Source organism: Tripterygium wilfordii, chromosome 18 (genome assembly GCF_013401445.1).
Source record: "Tripterygium wilfordii isolate XIE 37 chromosome 18, ASM1340144v1, whole genome shotgun sequence".
Lineage (NCBI taxonomy): Eukaryota > Viridiplantae > Streptophyta > Magnoliopsida > Celastrales > Celastraceae > Tripterygium > Tripterygium wilfordii.
Genome location: NC_052249.1, coordinates 9,928,464 through 9,945,437, shown reverse-complemented (window position 1 = coordinate 9,945,437; position 16,974 = coordinate 9,928,464). Strand labels below are relative to the sequence as shown.

At 37.7% G+C, this 16,974-nt stretch overlaps 3 protein-coding genes across 5 annotated transcripts; all 3 read left to right on the top strand.

The window, feature by feature from the left end:
• The first annotated feature begins 779 nt into the window (after positions 1 to 779).
• Positions 780 to 4,281, top strand: LOC119984541 (tubby-like F-box protein 8). Its single transcript, XM_038828542.1, has 5 exons — positions 780 to 1,017; positions 1,657 to 2,092; positions 2,190 to 2,277; positions 2,573 to 2,705; positions 3,325 to 4,281. Exons 2-5 carry the CDS (start codon positions 1,745 to 1,747, stop codon positions 4,031 to 4,033), a joined length of 1,278 nt encoding a protein of 425 aa, XP_038684470.1. The 5' UTR covers positions 780 to 1,017; positions 1,657 to 1,744; the 3' UTR covers positions 4,034 to 4,281.
• A 1,551-nt stretch (positions 4,282 to 5,832) lies between these two features.
• On the top strand, positions 5,833 to 8,859 carry LOC119983557. 3 transcript variants are annotated; one of them, XR_005464648.1, is made up of 3 exons: positions 5,833 to 7,672; positions 8,030 to 8,090; positions 8,585 to 8,859. XR_005464648.1 is itself a non-coding variant. In XM_038827226.1 (2 exons), exon 2 carries the CDS (start codon positions 6,374 to 6,376, stop codon positions 7,547 to 7,549), a length of 1,176 nt encoding a protein of 391 aa, XP_038683154.1. In that variant the 5' UTR covers positions 5,833 to 6,052; positions 6,151 to 6,373; the 3' UTR covers positions 7,550 to 7,860. The 3 variants fall into 3 exon arrangements, 2 of the variants coding, with proteins under 2 accessions (XP_038683154.1, XP_038683155.1); XM_038827226.1 differs by lacking the exons at positions 8,030 to 8,090; positions 8,585 to 8,859 and having other exon boundaries at positions 5,833 to 6,052; positions 6,151 to 7,860; XM_038827227.1 differs by lacking the exons at positions 8,030 to 8,090; positions 8,585 to 8,859 and having other exon boundaries at positions 5,833 to 6,052; positions 6,132 to 7,860.
• A 1,011-nt stretch (positions 8,860 to 9,870) lies between these two features.
• LOC119983558 (bZIP transcription factor 12-like) lies at positions 9,871 to 15,008 on the top strand. Its single transcript, XM_038827228.1, has 4 exons — positions 9,871 to 10,840; positions 12,437 to 12,508; positions 13,501 to 13,530; positions 14,467 to 15,008. Exons 1-4 carry the CDS (start codon positions 10,199 to 10,201, stop codon positions 14,545 to 14,547), a joined length of 825 nt encoding a protein of 274 aa, XP_038683156.1. The 5' UTR covers positions 9,871 to 10,198; the 3' UTR covers positions 14,548 to 15,008.
• Positions 15,009 to 16,974: the final 1,966 nt, after the last annotated feature.

Below are 16,974 nucleotides of genomic sequence, written 5' to 3'. Positions count from 1 at the left end.
ATAATTAGTCGGTTTGAATATCCTTTCTGGTTTAAAAAAAATACAATATATAGTGTATGTTTGATTTGGAAGTTTCTAGGCAAATATCAAGGGTCCGTCACAAAAGTCCATCGGAATAATTGTGATCAAATGGATAAAAAACCGAAAGGGTTAAAATTAATTTCAAAAGACTATAACATAATACTCTAGACATTGATTTATATAATTAAAATTGTTAGTGCAGCAAATAATTATTAATAAACTAATTAATTAGCAATTAGTTCATCCAAATCTTTTGGTGATGAAAAATTGTATTAATCAAATTGATTAGTAGCAATGTAGTTACTTAATTCAAATTTATATTAATTGATAATTAGCTTAACATCTAACTCCACCTAATAATATGGCAGATTCAATAAAATACAAGGATTGGATTAGGTTTATATTAATTACTCTCATTGCTTATCTCATGAGGCAAATGATGATAATACTTAACTATAAATTAACAACTAAACAAAATTCAAAGTCCACTGTAAGGACGTATGTTTACACCCTTGATTTAAAATATGTGGAATCCAAAAATAATGACCCCACTTATCATTTACACCCTTATTCTACACTCTTACTTTAGACCCTTACTTGAAAATTCATAATATTTTTTTAAAATGTTAAGTATTTGGCCCATTTATTGAACTATGTTTAATGTGGATTTGAAATCCGGGAAAGTGTGAAATCCGGTGTCAACAGTATATACATTACTGACGACGACTTTTGCTTCTCTTTATATACTTTTTTTTCTCTCGATATTTACAAAGTTGTCTACATTTTCTTTCAGCTTTTTTTGTTTCTGTGCATTCTTTTGCGGTGCGGTACAGATCTCTCAGTATCTGAAGTTTTGTTGTTTGAAAGAGTTCATGTGAACCAAACACTGTCTCGCTTTGTTGTTTCGGGGACCAGTTTTTGCATCTTCTATGCAGATCTCTGGTGGGTTGTGATTTTAGCTTGATCGAGATTTGAAGGGCTTCGATTTCTTAGCAGGTTTGTTTTTAGAAGGATAGATTCTCAATTGTGCGTTTTACTGTTGTGGTTTTGCTAATAATAACAAGTTGTTGCTGAAGATGTTAAACCCCTTTGTTTTCTTAGCTGTAGATGCAAATCGTGGCTTTTTTTCTCCAAGTTTTTGTTTCAATTTTTCTTGAATTGTCTCTCTGTTCCTGGATGCTCTTTTATTTCCTTTTAATTTTTGGGTTTTTGGCAGTGCAGTTCTTCAAGTCCTTGGGGTTTCCTTCTATCAGGATATGTCTAACTTTACTATTGTTCGTTTTCCTTTGTAGACTTATCTAGATATGGCAAAGCTTTTAGCTTTTTATTTATTTTTTTGGATAGGCAAGCTTTTAGCTTTTGTTACTTGGGTCTCTTACAATAATGTAATTGTTCCGGTTAAACTAGTTGTGGGGTTTAAAAGGATGCTTGTAAACAAATGAGTTGTGGCTGAATCATGTTAGGTTATTCTGGGTACTTTGTGGTCCATGTGAAGCTAACCTTTTCCTTCTACTACATCCTTTTTCTTTTCTTTTTCTTTTTCTTTTTGATACTTTTTTATTTCTCTTTTTTTGCTTTCCCTTTTGATCTTTGCAAATGAGCCTGCATTGAGTCACTATCTTTTACTTATGGCAGCCATATGCGCATGGTCATTGGATATAATTTATCAGAGGAAGACGTATATAATAGCGCTGTTGCTGACTTGCTGTGATCAACTTGTAAAATGTCCTTCCGTAGCATAGTTCGTGATGTGAGGGATGGTTTTGGGAGTTTATCTAGACGGGGTTTTGAAGTGAGGCTGACTGGCCATCATAGAGGAAAATCTCAAGGTTCTTTACATGACTTGCATGACCAACCTCTTGTGATTCAGAACAGTCGTTGGGCTAGTCTACCTCCAGAGCTTCTTTGTGACATAATCAAGAGATTGGAGGACAGTGAGAGCACTTGGCCGGCTAGAAAGCATGTTGTTGCATGTGCCGCTGTATGCCAGTCTTGGAGAACTATGTGCAAGGAAATTGTTAAGAATCCCGAGTTCTGTGGGAAGCTGACTTTCCCAGTGTCCCTAAAGCAGGTAGGCATTTTTGTCATTAACTTTGCATTTTGTATAGCAGTTGACCTGCTTATGTTCTTGGTTGCTGCACTCGCTAACCTTCTTCTTTGGATCCCAGCCTGGGTCACGTGATGGAACCATCCAGTGTTTTATTAAGAGGGATAAATCAAAGCTAACATATCATCTTTTCCTTTCTCTCGGCCCTGGTAAGTTTCCTAACTAACCATTGATTTCCTTATGTTTGCCAAACATATATGGTATATCTTCCTTGTTTGTTAAAATAAAAAACATATTTTCTTTATTTGTTGTAGGTAATTTGATTCGTTGATTGTCTTTTATATCCTAGGGAAATATTTAGTTCATTTTAATGTTTTATGAAGGTGGATTGTTTCATCTCAAAAATTTCTATATATATTTCTCAATTATTGGCCATTTTTTGATTTGAGAAAACCACCACTCTCCTGATTGATTATGTCCCTGTTTTGCATTTTTGCTTGGTAGCATTGCTGGTTGAAAATGGGAAATTCCTTCTCTCCGCGAAAAGAACTCGACGAACTACTTTCACAGAGTATGTTATCTCAATGGATGCTGACAATATCTCAAAATCAAGCAGCACATATATTGGAAAGTTGAGGTGAGAAGATAACTTGCAATTTAGAGTACGGCCTCTTTATGTTCAAATTCTTTATACATAATGTGAGTCAAACAATCAAACCCTTTCTTGCATGTGGCATTCCAGTTTATTAGGTAATCCTTTTATTGTGGCAGCTCCCATACTTCATCAGAATGGGATTTGCCTTCTCATGAGATGCTTTTTTTTTTGGCAAGTATTTCTCATGAGATGCCCTTGTTCCTGAAGTATGTTTTTTACTATAATTGTAAGTAGACTTCCTGCTTGCTGCTTCTGAATGAAAGCATCATGCATTGCTGTCTTCTCACATTATGGAGCTTCTCAGGATTACACTTTTAAGTAGGACGAAAGTGTGACTATGGTGTATGTTATAAAGCTTTTATTCGCAATTGGTGCGTGACACACATTCGTTATTTATAAAATGTTGGCACTTCTACCAGGGATGTGGACCTATTGCTTGTGAGGCATCCTTGCCATTGTTTCTTCATGTCTTTCAATGATTAACGTGTATTGTATTATCATTTATTTTCAATTATCTTTTTGATGAGCTAGCTGTATACTGTCAATGTGTTTTTGCAATTCTTTCAATCATATCACTGATTCATCTGCGCTCGTGTTCCAGATCGAATTTTCTCGGCACAAAATTTATAATATATGACACACAGCCTCCGTACACTGCTGCCAATGTCCCTCCTCCTGGCAGATCAAGTCGTAGATTTTATTCAAAAAAGGTGTCTCCGAAGGTCCCAACGGGAAGCTACAACATAGCTCAAATAAGTTATGAACTAAATGTGTTGGGAACCCGTGGCCCGCGAAGAATGCACTGCCTTATGCACTCGATCCCAGTGTCATCACTTGATGTAGGTGGCAGTGTCCCTGGGCAACCAGAGCTTCTTCCACGCAGCCTTGAGGACTCATTCCGGAGTATCTCATTCGCCAAGTCTCTTGACCACTCTGTTGAGTTCAGCAGTGCAAGATTTTCAGATATAGTTGGTCCTCCTGATGATGATGAGGAGGGCAAGATTAGACCCTTGGTTCTCAAAAACAAGCCTCCAAGATGGCATGAACAGTTACAGTGTTGGTGCCTCAACTTCAGGGGCCGTGTAACTGTAGCCTCTGTTAAGAATTTTCAGTTGATTGCTGCTACACAGCCAGCAGCTGGCGCACCCACTCCATCTCAGCCAGCCCCTTCAGTCCATGATAAGATCATTTTGCAATTTGGTAAAGTTGGCAAAGATATGTTCACCATGGATTATCGTTATCCTTTATCTGCATTTCAGGCTTTTGCAATCTGCTTGAGCAGCTTTGACACCAAATTGGCTTGTGAATAAACGATTAACACTGATTAACCAAGAGTTGGGTGGGGAAGAAGCTGGAAAATAATTAATGTCAAATCTTTTTCTTTATGTCGCCAGCGTCCGACACCAAATAGGTAGGAAATTGTTGTGTGTTATTCTCTGTTGTTTCAGAACTTAATTGTAAATGTGGCCCTGATAACGTGGCTCACAGCATTGTAAAACTGGATTCTTTATCCTTTGTCGCCACTTTCAGTCCAATTCATAATTTCAGGCACCTCTGATGTCTGGTTCTTTGTGTTTTCCTAATTTTTAAAGAAGAATCAGGGAGAGAAGGTGCTGCTTTTTGCTGTGAAGTTAAAAGGCTATGAGTGGAGATATGGAAGCTTGGAATTGCTTGTTATGTTAATAAACATCAGATGGTATAAAGGAAACATTAAACATTTGATTATTGATGTGAAACGTTAAAACATTCGATAACGAAATTAGAAAATGACCAATCTTTCATTGATGAAATGGGAAATGATCAATCTTTGGTGATGAAATTTATACTTGCCCCTGTAAGTATAATTAGGTTCATTTTCAAAATTTCATTAAAGAATTCAATTTGTTCCCCATGGTTGAATTTTAATAAATATATGATCGGCAGAAACAGAAGCTACCCTCCTTGGCAGAGCAGAAGAATAAAAAAGCAAGAGTTCATGATTAAAGAGCCATAAAATCACCTTTATGGTATTAAATATCTTGATAACTTATGATTACCGAATATTTTAGCAAGAAAAATTCTGTAGGTTGATTCCTTCCCCATAAGTAGAGTCTAGTACACTTGAGTAATTATATTACTATATAAAAATAATAATAAAATTTTTCCAAGACTGAGAGAAGTTCTATGAATTAACATGATATTGATTTTTTTAAAAATTATTGATATGAATCTCTTTCTAAACTTAATTAAATGTCAAACGTGCTAGAGAAGCCAAAGGTTTTCTCTCCCGTTTGCAACTCTCTTTGCGGTAATTAGAGGAGAAAGTTTTCAAGTCTTTTTCTGTTGTCATCTAACAGAGAAGTTCAGTTCTTGTCAATTCATGAAAGATATGGTATCCCACCAACAAAGTTTCACTTTAACGGATCAAGAGGAATCGTTGCTCCGATAACCACATGAATTTCCTTCGAAAAGAGACGTAGGTTAGTCTCATTTGTCAATTGTTCTTGGATCGTTCTATGTCCAAGGAAGCAGTGAGTACAATTTTCTAAAGACTTTGGTTGCCACTCTCCGCTGGATCACTAGATTCACTAGACTACCCAGGTTGCAAATTCTATAACTCTCAATCCTATGTCCAAGGTCAGTTTCCCTATCGCTACGATCCAGGATAATTGCCAATCAACGCTCTCATTCATCTCTGGCAACAATTTCATCAACCCCTCCGGACATGTTCTCATTGTAGTCTGGACCAATCGATTTCTATAGCGGTTACCAAATCCATAAGTGTCAATCCTCGAGATGAGGGAGGGGTTGGATAACTGCACTGCACGGCTGATATTGTTAATGTTAATAACAATCCACATAGTAATAGTTTTTCTGAAGAATCGGTCCAGGGTTTTAGTCTTGATGCAAATGCTTATGTCTTTGTTTATTTTCTCTAATAATATGTTTAGCATGAGGGCTGTGAATATTATTAGTCCTGTGTTGTTTTGATTTTTTTTTAACGAGATTTCAGGTACTGATGTCCTTTTAAAAAAAAGTCAATGCACAATTAATTAAAATATTTTTTGTACATAATTAAAAATAATTAGGACAAAATTAATACATGCGAGTTTTTTTCCCTTATATTTGACTGCTCTCTTTGGAGAAACGCTTTAATGCTTTTATCGAATTTAGAGGGGATCTACCTCTGCTAGAGCGAGGGGCTCAAGTCCTTCGCTTTAGGGTTTCACGATCCACCATTTATTCTTAAGCTAATGCCCTCTTTTTCTCTGGACGAAACGAAGCTTCTCGTGTTGGGTTCTACTCGTCCGAATAGCTTGCCTTCATGCAACATCGTTGGTGGTGTCAAGGTACTTTCTTCTTTTTCTGCATTTGGCTTTGGATTTCTATGATCTCTCCTGAGCCGTGATCCGTGAGCTTCTGCTCAAGATTGTTTGTCCATCAACAGGTCTTGATTTGGATTTGGAGGAATCTTGTTTACTTCCACTGGATATGTAAAATGGAATTTGTAGGTTACTGAACTTCAGGATTTAACGGTCAAAATTGTTTTTTGTGGATTGTTGGTTTGATCTGGTGGGGTTTATAAATCTAGTTAAGGATCGATTTTCTTTAGTTGTGTGAATTCTGTCTTCTTGAGAAATCTTTCGGGGGATTACTTGAATCTGTTGACAATGCGATCCTCAGATGATCTGGGTAGCCCGTCTACACCCTTTCGCTCATTTGGCCTTTCAATGTTTAGAGCAAGGCGTGAACAAGTTCATTCCATGGAAGGCACTCATGAATCTGGTAACCAAGATGTTGGGTCATTTCAGAAACATGTCACAGAACGATTCCATGAGCTGTCTGTTGTTAGTGCTGATGGATTACTATCTGTTGAATGGATTAAGAAACTTTTGGATGCTTTTATGAGTTGCCAGGAAGAATTTAGGGTAATTTTGTTGAAGAACAAAGACCAAGTTTTGAAATCCCCTCTGGATAGTATGATTTCTGAATTTTTTGAGAGGAGTGTGAAGGCCCTTGATATATGTAATGCAATTCGTGATGGGATTGAGAAGCTTCGTTTATGGCATAAACAATTGGAGATTGTTCAGTCTGCGTTGCATTCTCCCCAGAGGATGGTGGGTGAGGGCAATTTCCGTCGGGCGAGAAAAGCTTTAGCTGACTTGGCACTTGCAATGCTTGATGAGAAGGAATCTGGATCAGTTTTGTCACAAAGGAACCGGTCATTTGGGCGTCATAACACAAATAGGGGTCGTAGTCAGCACCCGCCAGGGCATTCACGTTCTCTTTCATGGAGTGTTTCTCGATCTTGGTCTGCAGCTAAGCAACTTCAATCAATGGCCGGCAACTTGGTGGCACCTCGTGCAAATGAAGCTGTGGCAACAACTGGACTGGCAGTTCTTGTTTTCACCATGAATTCTGTGCTCTTGATTGTCCTGTGGGCTCTTGTTGCAGCTATCCCTTGCCAGGATAGGGGCCTTAATATTCACTTTCAAATCCCACGGAATTTCTCATGGGCTGTGCCAATACTCCAACTTTATGAGAAGATTATGGAGGAGTCGAAAAAGAGAGAAAGGCGGAGCTCTAATGGTTTGTTGAAGGAAATTTATCAGTTTGAGAGATGTACACGTCACCTGACAGACTTGGTTGATGTAGCTCAATTTCCGCTGACAGAGGAACAGAAGACAGAAATTGAGCAGGGAGTGCAAGAGTTGGCTATGGTTTGTGAAATTTTTAAGAATAGTTTGGATCCATTGGAGCGCCAAGTGAGGGAAGTCTTTCGTAAAATCATGAGTTGCCGAACTGAGGGTCTTGAAATCTTGGGTAATGCTAACAATCCTCAGTAATTCAAGTTGGTAGAAATTGCAAGGGAGCGTAAGTGTACAGACTGCGAGTATATTGCATTATACTTTCTTGGCTAGGACGAAGACTGTTTTGAGATTGGTTAGCCACAATAAGAGGTTTAGCAGGTAGCTCTTTTTGTACTTATCTCAACACATTCTGTAAAGGAACAAAAGCTACATTTCAACATCTAGTTTTATGGTATACTTTCTGGTATTTTTTCCCTGTTTGATTTTTTGTTGATTGTCCTTCCCCTAGCAAGTAGCAACTTGCATTCTTATATTAATGATATACATACGAATAATTTAGTTAGTTTTCTCCATAATGTACTTACTTTTCTTTGAGTATTCAATTTTCTGTGGATTATATATATACACAGAATGACTGAAAACCTTCCTTTGTCCCTTCAAGCTCCTTTGTGAAGGAAAATGGTTGATAAGTCAGTAAGAAAGTGATTTTTACCCAAGTATTGGTTTTTGGCCCAGGGTGGAAAGAGTAAAGAGAACCACTCATGTACAAGTGAGCAGGCATGCAAAGAACTTGCAAGTGAGTTATGTTTTCTAGTTGGCTATTTACTTACGTACACATGTATGTGTGTATTGATAGGCGTATATATTATGTGCATGCATCCACAATGTGTTTGTGTGTAGATTTGTCCTGGGAAGTCATTTTGTGTTTTGGTTTGTCGCTTCACCAGCAACACTCTAGCAACTAGTGGACTCTAATGTTTGTAAGGCTTGAATATTTGAAGTGAAATGAAGAACAAAGCCTTGTAGAAAATTGTTCTTGAGGAAATAGTTAGAGAGAGAATGAAAATCAACACAAGTTATTTGGATATCTAGAGGATTTTAATATTTTATCTAAAGAATTTTATAGGTCAGAAGTTTTTTTTTCCCTAAAATTTTGATTTATTATTTTAGCCTTTTAGGAGCAACGAGGGGAAAAAAAGAGAATAAAGTAGAGAAAGTTACGTAATTCTTATAGTACATCAACACTGACATATGAAATCTTTGCAAGTTCTCAGTGTGTGCTGTAAACAGGTGATGTTTCAGGCCATGGCAGCCTTTGTTGCATCATTATGAATCGATATGGTATTGGCAGCATTTGTCATCAATGGATTTGATGCTTTGATATATGGCAGTTGTATGTGAAAAATCCTCATCGTAATCAATAGGCTTAGGTGTTTATGTTCAAATAAAGCTGAAGGGATTTGAAAATCTTATATAGTAGCAGCTGACTCTTTGTTGTTTTCTGCTACATGTTTTGTGTTCATCTTAGTATATTGTGACACTGATATTCTCCTTATATGGAACAAGAGTTGTAAAATGATGAATGGGAGATACTCTCTCTTGTTTAGTACTATCTTGAGTATATGCAGATTCTTGCCTCGGCAGTAGGAGTGTAATCAATTTTTACCAAATTGGGAAAGTACTAGTTCATTGGTGATTTGTCCTTTTATGAGTACAGTCATGGAATGACATGAGACATACCCATCCCGAGTAGAAAGAAGCATGTGATTTCTGTTAACGAGAAATTACTGGGTTAGTGAAAATGGAGTTGCCCTTGCCCCTTCCATTGGAAACCACAGTGTGTGATTAATTTATGGATCCACTTTGTTCAGATTTCAGAGTCGCATCTTGTAGCTCAATAATTGAGAGGCTGTTTGGTTGGTGGGGTTAAAATTGAAATTGTTAATTAAACACTTTAACTTCAACTTCTCTCCAACCATATGTTGATATCTACTAACTTTTATTAGGGGTAATTATACTTTTCCGCCCTGAAAAAATGTCAAGATATGATTTGTTATTAATCAATCGATTGAAAGAAATTGTGTTACAGTGTCGTTGATGTTTCAAAATAAGACAAAATTGTCATCTGGATAGGTTTCATACCGTTTCGATCAAACTTCTCAATCATGTGACATTTAATCAACAAAGTTTGATCTACAAATGTTTATGTGAGATTTCTTACCTGAACTTATCTATATTGTCCTCCAATTAAGGGTGACAAAAAATCCGTTGAGGGTTGATTCCTAGCGAACAACATCACGTTATTATGAAATATTTACATGTCCAAACTTTTAAACTGAATTGGATTCTGATGTACTTAATTAACCAAACCCAAAATCGGACAATAACATGATATGGGCTAGGGTCTGGACATGTTTTATGTGTTTAGACTCGTACCCAGTTTTAAACTGAACAAAAATTTCATGTTTCGACGTAGATTTTGGACATATAATATATGTTCAAAATTGATTTAATCTGAGTCGGATAAATTCTATCATCCAGACGGAAGATAATTTTGTCACTCCTACCACCAATGAGCAAACTACTCCTGCCAGACAAAAATAAGTAAAGCTTTCAATTATCCTTTGCAGAAGGCACATTGCGATTTGCGGACGTCGTCGGTGAGTATACCCAACAGTTGCCAGTTGGGGTTATTATCAAATATAATGTACTTTGCATCAAATTGGGGAACCGATAATCAGCTTGTTCTGAGTCTGAGCTGCGATCGCTTAATAATTCAGCTGCGATTAAACACCGCGCTCTCGCTCTCTCTGGTTTGTTGTGATCCGATCCGAGTTCATGTAAGATCAGTGAATCGAGAAAAAAATATCTGACGAAGCGAAATCCGGGGGAGTTCGTTAGATAATGGCGTCGTCGAGGGTGATGGCAACCACGTCAACGACGAATCACGAACTGCCACGTGAATCATCCCTATGCCCCTCGGTCTCTTCTCTGCTTGCCGATCTCCAACAACAGCAGCAGCAGGAAAGCCTTGACCCAACCGGTGATCCCTTGGTCTCCTCCATGAGCATGGACGATCTCTTGAAGAACATCTACGCCTCTGCCTCTCCTCCACCGCAAGTGCTAACCGAGTCTCAGGCGCCGTTCCCCAGCGCGCCCGACGCACGCGATGGCGACGGTTGTATTGGGAACACCAAGTCTGTGGAGGAGGTGTGGAAGGAGATTGTGGCAGGCGGGAATCAGAGGCTACCGGTTACTGGTGGAGGTCCTGGTGAGATCACGCTGGAGGATTTCTTGACCAAGGCAGGAGCGGTGAGTGAGGAGGACGTTAGGATGCATAATCAGGTGGAAGCTCGTGCAGCTGCTGTGTATACTGTCGATGCGAGTGTGGGGTATGCAAATGGCGGAATTGGAACGGGAGAAACAGTGAGAAGAGGAGGTAAGAGAAGGGTAGAGGAACGACCACTTGATAAGGCTACACAGCAAAAGCAGAGGCGCATGATCAAGAACAGAGAGTCCGCCGCCAGGTCCAGAGAGCGCAAGCAGGTATCCTTTTCTCCTCTTTTTCTGTTTTTCCCCCTGTTTGATTGCCGAGGAAGTTGAAGGAAAAATAATTATAAGAAAAATCGGTTACGATACTTGTAGTCGTCTCATCTGCTAAGTGTTGGTTTAGTGTGAGTGATGAATTCAGCTCATTTAAGCCTGAAAGTCTGAGTGGTCATTTTCGGAGTCCTTGGTCGTATACATAATCTACCTTGAATCTTTAACTCCTTCACTCTTTTTTTTTCTTTTCTTTCCTTCTGGGGTCTAATTGAAGTCTTAACTTTCTTACGTCTTGTTGTTTTCTTTGTTGAGAAAAGGAAATGTTATGCCCCTCAGTCCAATTAGATGGTGATTCAGGGTTCTCATTTTTAGCTGATCCTTTTTGTATAAGCCACATTTCACAACCAAGAAAAAGTACAGAAGGATATAAAGATGGCCTTTGAGAGAAATTGCTAAATAAGTACAGGAAATATATAGGTAAAATAAGTTTCCTGCCCTGCAATACATAAATAAATGTAGATTACTGCGCTACATGGCAGCTATCACCATAAACCCTCTTTCTTTCCCCATCCCTACCTGCCCCTACCTTATTGGAAGTTTGGAACCATACTACAAAATCTGAAGATCTGATGACACTCTCCTTTGCTAGTGTGTCCGCAACATCATTACCTTCTCTGATGTGACAAAATATAAGCAGTGGGAGTTGCAGTTTGACATTATCTATTGCATTGCAATGTGGTGCCAGCTTCCATGGAATCACAGGACCCCCCACTTACCCATTTGAATGCATTCATTGAGCCAGTTTCAATCATTACTGAGAGGCTCTTGAGCATTTCGTTAGTTGCTGTAAGTTCCAAAGCTCTTCTTATCACCTCGAGTTCTGCTTCATTAGAGTCGCAGACCCCAATGCTACAGGAAAATATGCGCCCTGAAATGACCTGCTTCATCCCTCAAAAGGCTCCCAATGGCTGTAGGCCCTGGTTTTCCTATTGATGATCCGTACACAGTCCGTTTTTCGCTGATCATAAATGATAGAAGTTTGGCTTAATTGAACTTGCTCTTTATCACATGCATTTGTCATCCTCCAATTACTCTTCTATATAGTCCCTGCGGTTGAATGGATATGGAACTTTGATTCATTCTTTTTTGGCTGAGATGAGGGATTAATAATTCATCTCCAGTTTGCCAAGTTCCTGTTTTATGCTGAACTAGGGTAAGTTGTGGTTTTCTTTTGGTTCACAAGTCCTGCGAAATTTCCAGATAGAATATTCTGTTCCTTACTACACTCCTAATAATCTTCACTTGAGGTTTCTGTTACACTTGATTTGATTTCTTAGAGAGTAGGTGGTAAGACTAAGAATATGACAAAAAGGAAATTTTGGCATAGGTTTTTTTTTTTTATGTTCCCGAAAACATGTGGCATCATGTGGCTGTGCAATTTTCTATCTAGGAGATTGAACTCACTTTTACTCGGCAAATATGTGGTATTAGCTGGGGTTTGTTTTCTTTGTGTATCAGAAGTTGAAATATCTTAAAGATATACTTGCACAATAAAAGTTGTGTTTACTTATTAGTATCCATGATCCTTTTGATGTTCAGGCTTACACAGTAGAGCTTGAAGCCCTTGTGTCACAGCTAGAGGAGGAGAATGCACAGCTGTTGAAAGAAGAGGTAAAATTTTGTGTGATGGTGGATTCATACTGCATTTTTTTTTCTCTTGATAAGTTACATTGATTTTAATGATACTGGATGGGGATTTGAATTCTGTATTCACAGGGTGAATGGTAACCGCTTAACCACTAGGCCACACCCATTTGGGATTCACATTGCATGATTGCATGTATGTAGTTGGTCCTTACTGATATTCTCATAATTACTTTGAGAAGGGACCTCCATTCTTTGCTGTACATTCAACGTAGTTTATTTTTAAACTTTAGCACTTAATCTGAAATGTGGAGATGGACCGGAGCAAGGAAGTTTGTGGAATTAGACAATCTGTAATAAGATTGTAAGCTATTATTTTTTCACTAATTGGGTGAATAAAACATAAATTTGAATGATTATACTTCTGAATTTTTCCTTAAAGCCGTACTGTGGAAGAGATAAGAAGTAACTTGGAAGAATTTTAACTCTATTGCAACGAAAAACTGAGTTTGTATGGGTTTACACTGTTGGTATTTGTTTCAAGAAACATTTATGAAAAAGTAACCTTCAACTGCATTTGGCTAATTGAAAACTAAGTATCAACAATGAAGGGTATGGTAAACTTGAGATATGTACATGGGAGGAAAATATGAGAAGCGTGCATCTGATCAGGGCTGTTTTAGATCGACTGCGGTGTCCTACATGTCTGGTCAATGCACAATCTGAAGCTTGAATCTATGAATCTTTTTCCTTCTATCTTTGTATTCCCTCCTCTCCCACCCACCAAAAGAAAGGGTAATGATCTGTCACCTTCACCAGATCTGACAAAATTTATTGGTCGATTTTTATTCTCAAATAAGTGAATTGTTTTACAGTTGATAGTTGCTTCAGTGATAATTGCCAGGGGGTGGTTAGTTGCATACTGATCTCATGTCATAATCATCATCATCATCGTCATCATGTTACTATCTAATTTTTCGTTTGTAGAAATTTTCCTGAAAATCTAATTCTAAATGCAGGCTGAGCAAAACAAGGAGAGGTTTAAACAGGTATGATTATATGCTTGTGTTACTTTTGAAATTTGAAATTACAGTATAATTTCTTGCACTCGTGGAAAAAGGATGAAGAAATATTACGTACATTTTTTTCCCGAAGCTTCTGGAGATGAATATATAAGAGCCTTTATAAAATAAATGGATATAGCTATATAGGTTCTAGATGGATAAAACAAATTTCATTTTTTTAATTATTGTCAACTTCTGTGAGGTCGTCACTATAATATAGGCCCATGAAAAAGGAGTCCCCTCCAACATCATGAAGTGGTGCTTTCTTATTAAGTTTCCAAAATTCTGTGAATGCTTGTCTATGAAACTTACTTATGCATATGGAAAGTACTATAGTGAGTTGGTTTGATTGCATTAGGGCTTTTAATAAAGTAATCACATGGCCTAACATGATGGAAGGAGTCTTGAGATCAGTTTTTACCTTTTTTTGATAATAAAAAAATAAGAGTTTTCACGGAACTTTGAGCTCAGAAAAGCCTTAGTAATGTGCTACTCCTATTGCTTGGCCAATTTAGTAGAATTCTTCATCTCAGTATATGTTGTTAATAAGAATGTTAATTATTGGGTTTGCGTCATTGAAGAACTGCATTGGTGTTTTGATTTCCATTTTTACATCTATATATCCCTACGGTTAAGTCAAATCAATGACTACACAAGTTTCTGTATATTTTTTAAGTCAAGATTTTTGCTTCAAAAGTGTCTGTATCCTTTTACTACAGTCTGCCATAGATAAAAATCCTTAAGGGGGCTTCCCCCGTAGAATGTTCTTTAACTCCCAAAGCTGACGAACTAGTGTTGGTAACCAGATTCATAAATTATGAAATGTGTAGTGGTCATCCATCAAATATAGTTGTGGGTATGGTAAACTAATCTTCATTTCATCATGAACCTAACTCTCTCTTTTTTTGGTTTCACTTTCAGCTTGTGGAGAACCTAGTTCCTGTTGTTGAGAAGCGAAAACCTCCGCGTGTTCTTCGCAGAGTGCATTCTTTGCAGTGGTAGATGTGGTTCACAATCTGTGGTTGATAAATCAGAGATGGTTATATACAGATAAGTGAAGAATAAAGATTGTGTTTTTTCTATTAGTGGGAGCTCTTTTGCAGAAGAGGCTGGGTACAGCAATTAACTTGTAGTATAGTTAAACAAGACCGATGATAGCAGCCGGTGGAGAATTTGGATAATTGTCTAGTGTATTTACCTTAGGTAACTGTGTGGGAGAAAACAGGGGCCTCTCAATTCGCAGAATTTCCGGATTCTCCTCGCGTGCTGTTGGTCAGAAGAATGTGAGCCTCGACTAATTTTGCGTCACAATAATCATTTTATATTGATTAACATTATTTGCATCTCAAAATTTGTTAAGTACACCATAATCTTTGTAAACTCCAGACAAAAATATAACATTACCAAGTACAACCTTTTTTTTGTTTTTTCTTAAAAATCAATTAGCACCTCACTTTCTCCTTCTTCTTTCATGGATCCATTCTCTTTTTTCTTCATGTCCTTCCAGAACATTCTTTCATTTTCTTCACTCTAATGGGCAGCATAGCAAAAGCTAAAGAAGTGAAACCATAGCAGTTGGTTTTGTTTATGGGTTTGTTTTATTTTAAATCCCTAATTCCTCTGTTTTCCTCAAGTGAGTTTTGTTCATTTCTCAATAGATTTGATTCTCTTTGACTCCCTCTAGTTCAGATGGTAACCGCGTATCATACCTTCACCACCAAACCCATTTTTGTTCTCTCCAGATATTCTGAAGGGATTGTTGATTGTGGCAAGAGGATGAAAATGGGGGAGATCTGAAGGGATTCTTAGTGTGATGTTGATGTTGTTGTTGTTGTCGGAGGAGATAGATGGGGGAGGGTGGTGGCCGTGTATGGTTTGGAGCTGACAAATGAAGTGGTCAGGGTTAGGGATTGGAGATGGTTGCGACTGTGAGGATGGAGATTGAGGGGAAGACGAAGATGAACAGTACAGGACAATGGGATGTATTAAGATTGAGCATTTCGTGAGAAATTGGGGTGCGTTTAGTAAATCGTGAGGTGTAAATAGTTTCACTCTTTTATATTACGAAAAGGTGTTCTGATAGTATTGGTGTTTTTATACCTATCCACCATGGCATGGTGTTTAAGATTAAGGTCTGCTTTGAGCTTGTCACTGGGTTTGTATGGTGAGGGGACTACGCTTTTGTATTTGCAGTCTTCTCAAGATTTGGTCGTAAAATTTTCGTAAGGAGACTGCTGCACAGTTGGGCTAATTCGATATTTTTACGTACTGAGTTCTGACTTCTCATTCCCTATGTTGTCATGCCTTGTGCGGACTGAATGGGGCTTGGACTCATATCTACCCCTGTAGTACGAAATATTTTTTGGTTTTGCTAGATATTGGAATAGGTTAAAATAATTAAAGTCATTGATTCCTATCTAGCGTATGTGCGTGGGAGGTAGCAGGTTTTAACACTTATTCTGGTGCAATTTGACATTATTTCCACATTGGGTTTTGGTCTAAAACTTAACCGGTCCAATATGCGTGGAAGGTCGCAGGTTTTAATACTCATTTTGGCGCTATTTGACGTTATTTCCACATTAGGCTTGGACGTAGAACTTAATCGGCCCATGTAATTTGTGGATATTACATATGGCACGTGGATTTACCATTGAGGTGGAGTCTGGTGAACTGTGTTTTCGATGGATTCCCCTTCATAAAAAAAAAAAAAGTTCTTCCCATCCCCTTTTTGCGGTCATGATTTGAAAGTTTTCTAGCATCGCTGTAGTGGGAAGGGGGCTCTAATTATTTGCTACAATTCTCCTTCGAAAGTAAAGTATGTTAAATCATTAATTAAAATGTGTAATTGAGTCTTTTGGTATTCAAAATATTATAATATGATAAGATTTTGGAAAAAAATCTTAAACCCTCTACACAAAAACTTAAATCCTAAATCTTAAACATTAGACATTAAAACTTAAATCCTAAATCCTAAATCATAAATTTTAAATCATAAATCATAAACTCTCAACCCTAATTCCTAATTCTTAAATTCTAATATGTCATTTTAAAAAAATTATAATTTAACATAACTTTTGAAAGAGAATTATAGTTAACAATTGCAACTCCTCTATGGCTTATATTTATCTTTTGAACTCTCACCTATTACATCTTTCTTCTCTCTTTTTTTAAAGTAATGTTACCTAGCAAGACTCTAAATTGGAAGAATCGGTTTCTATCCTTTGCGGGGCGAGAAGTTCTTATCAAATCAGTTCTCTAGGCAATTCCAACTTACAGTATGCAGGTTTTTCGATTTCCGGAGGGGTTATGTAAGGAGTTGAACGGAATTATTCGTCAATTTTGGTGGAGGGGTGCATTAGAGGGGAAAGGTGTTTCTTGGCTTTCCTGGAATTTGTTGTGTAAATCGAAAACAGCGGGTGGGCTTGGTTT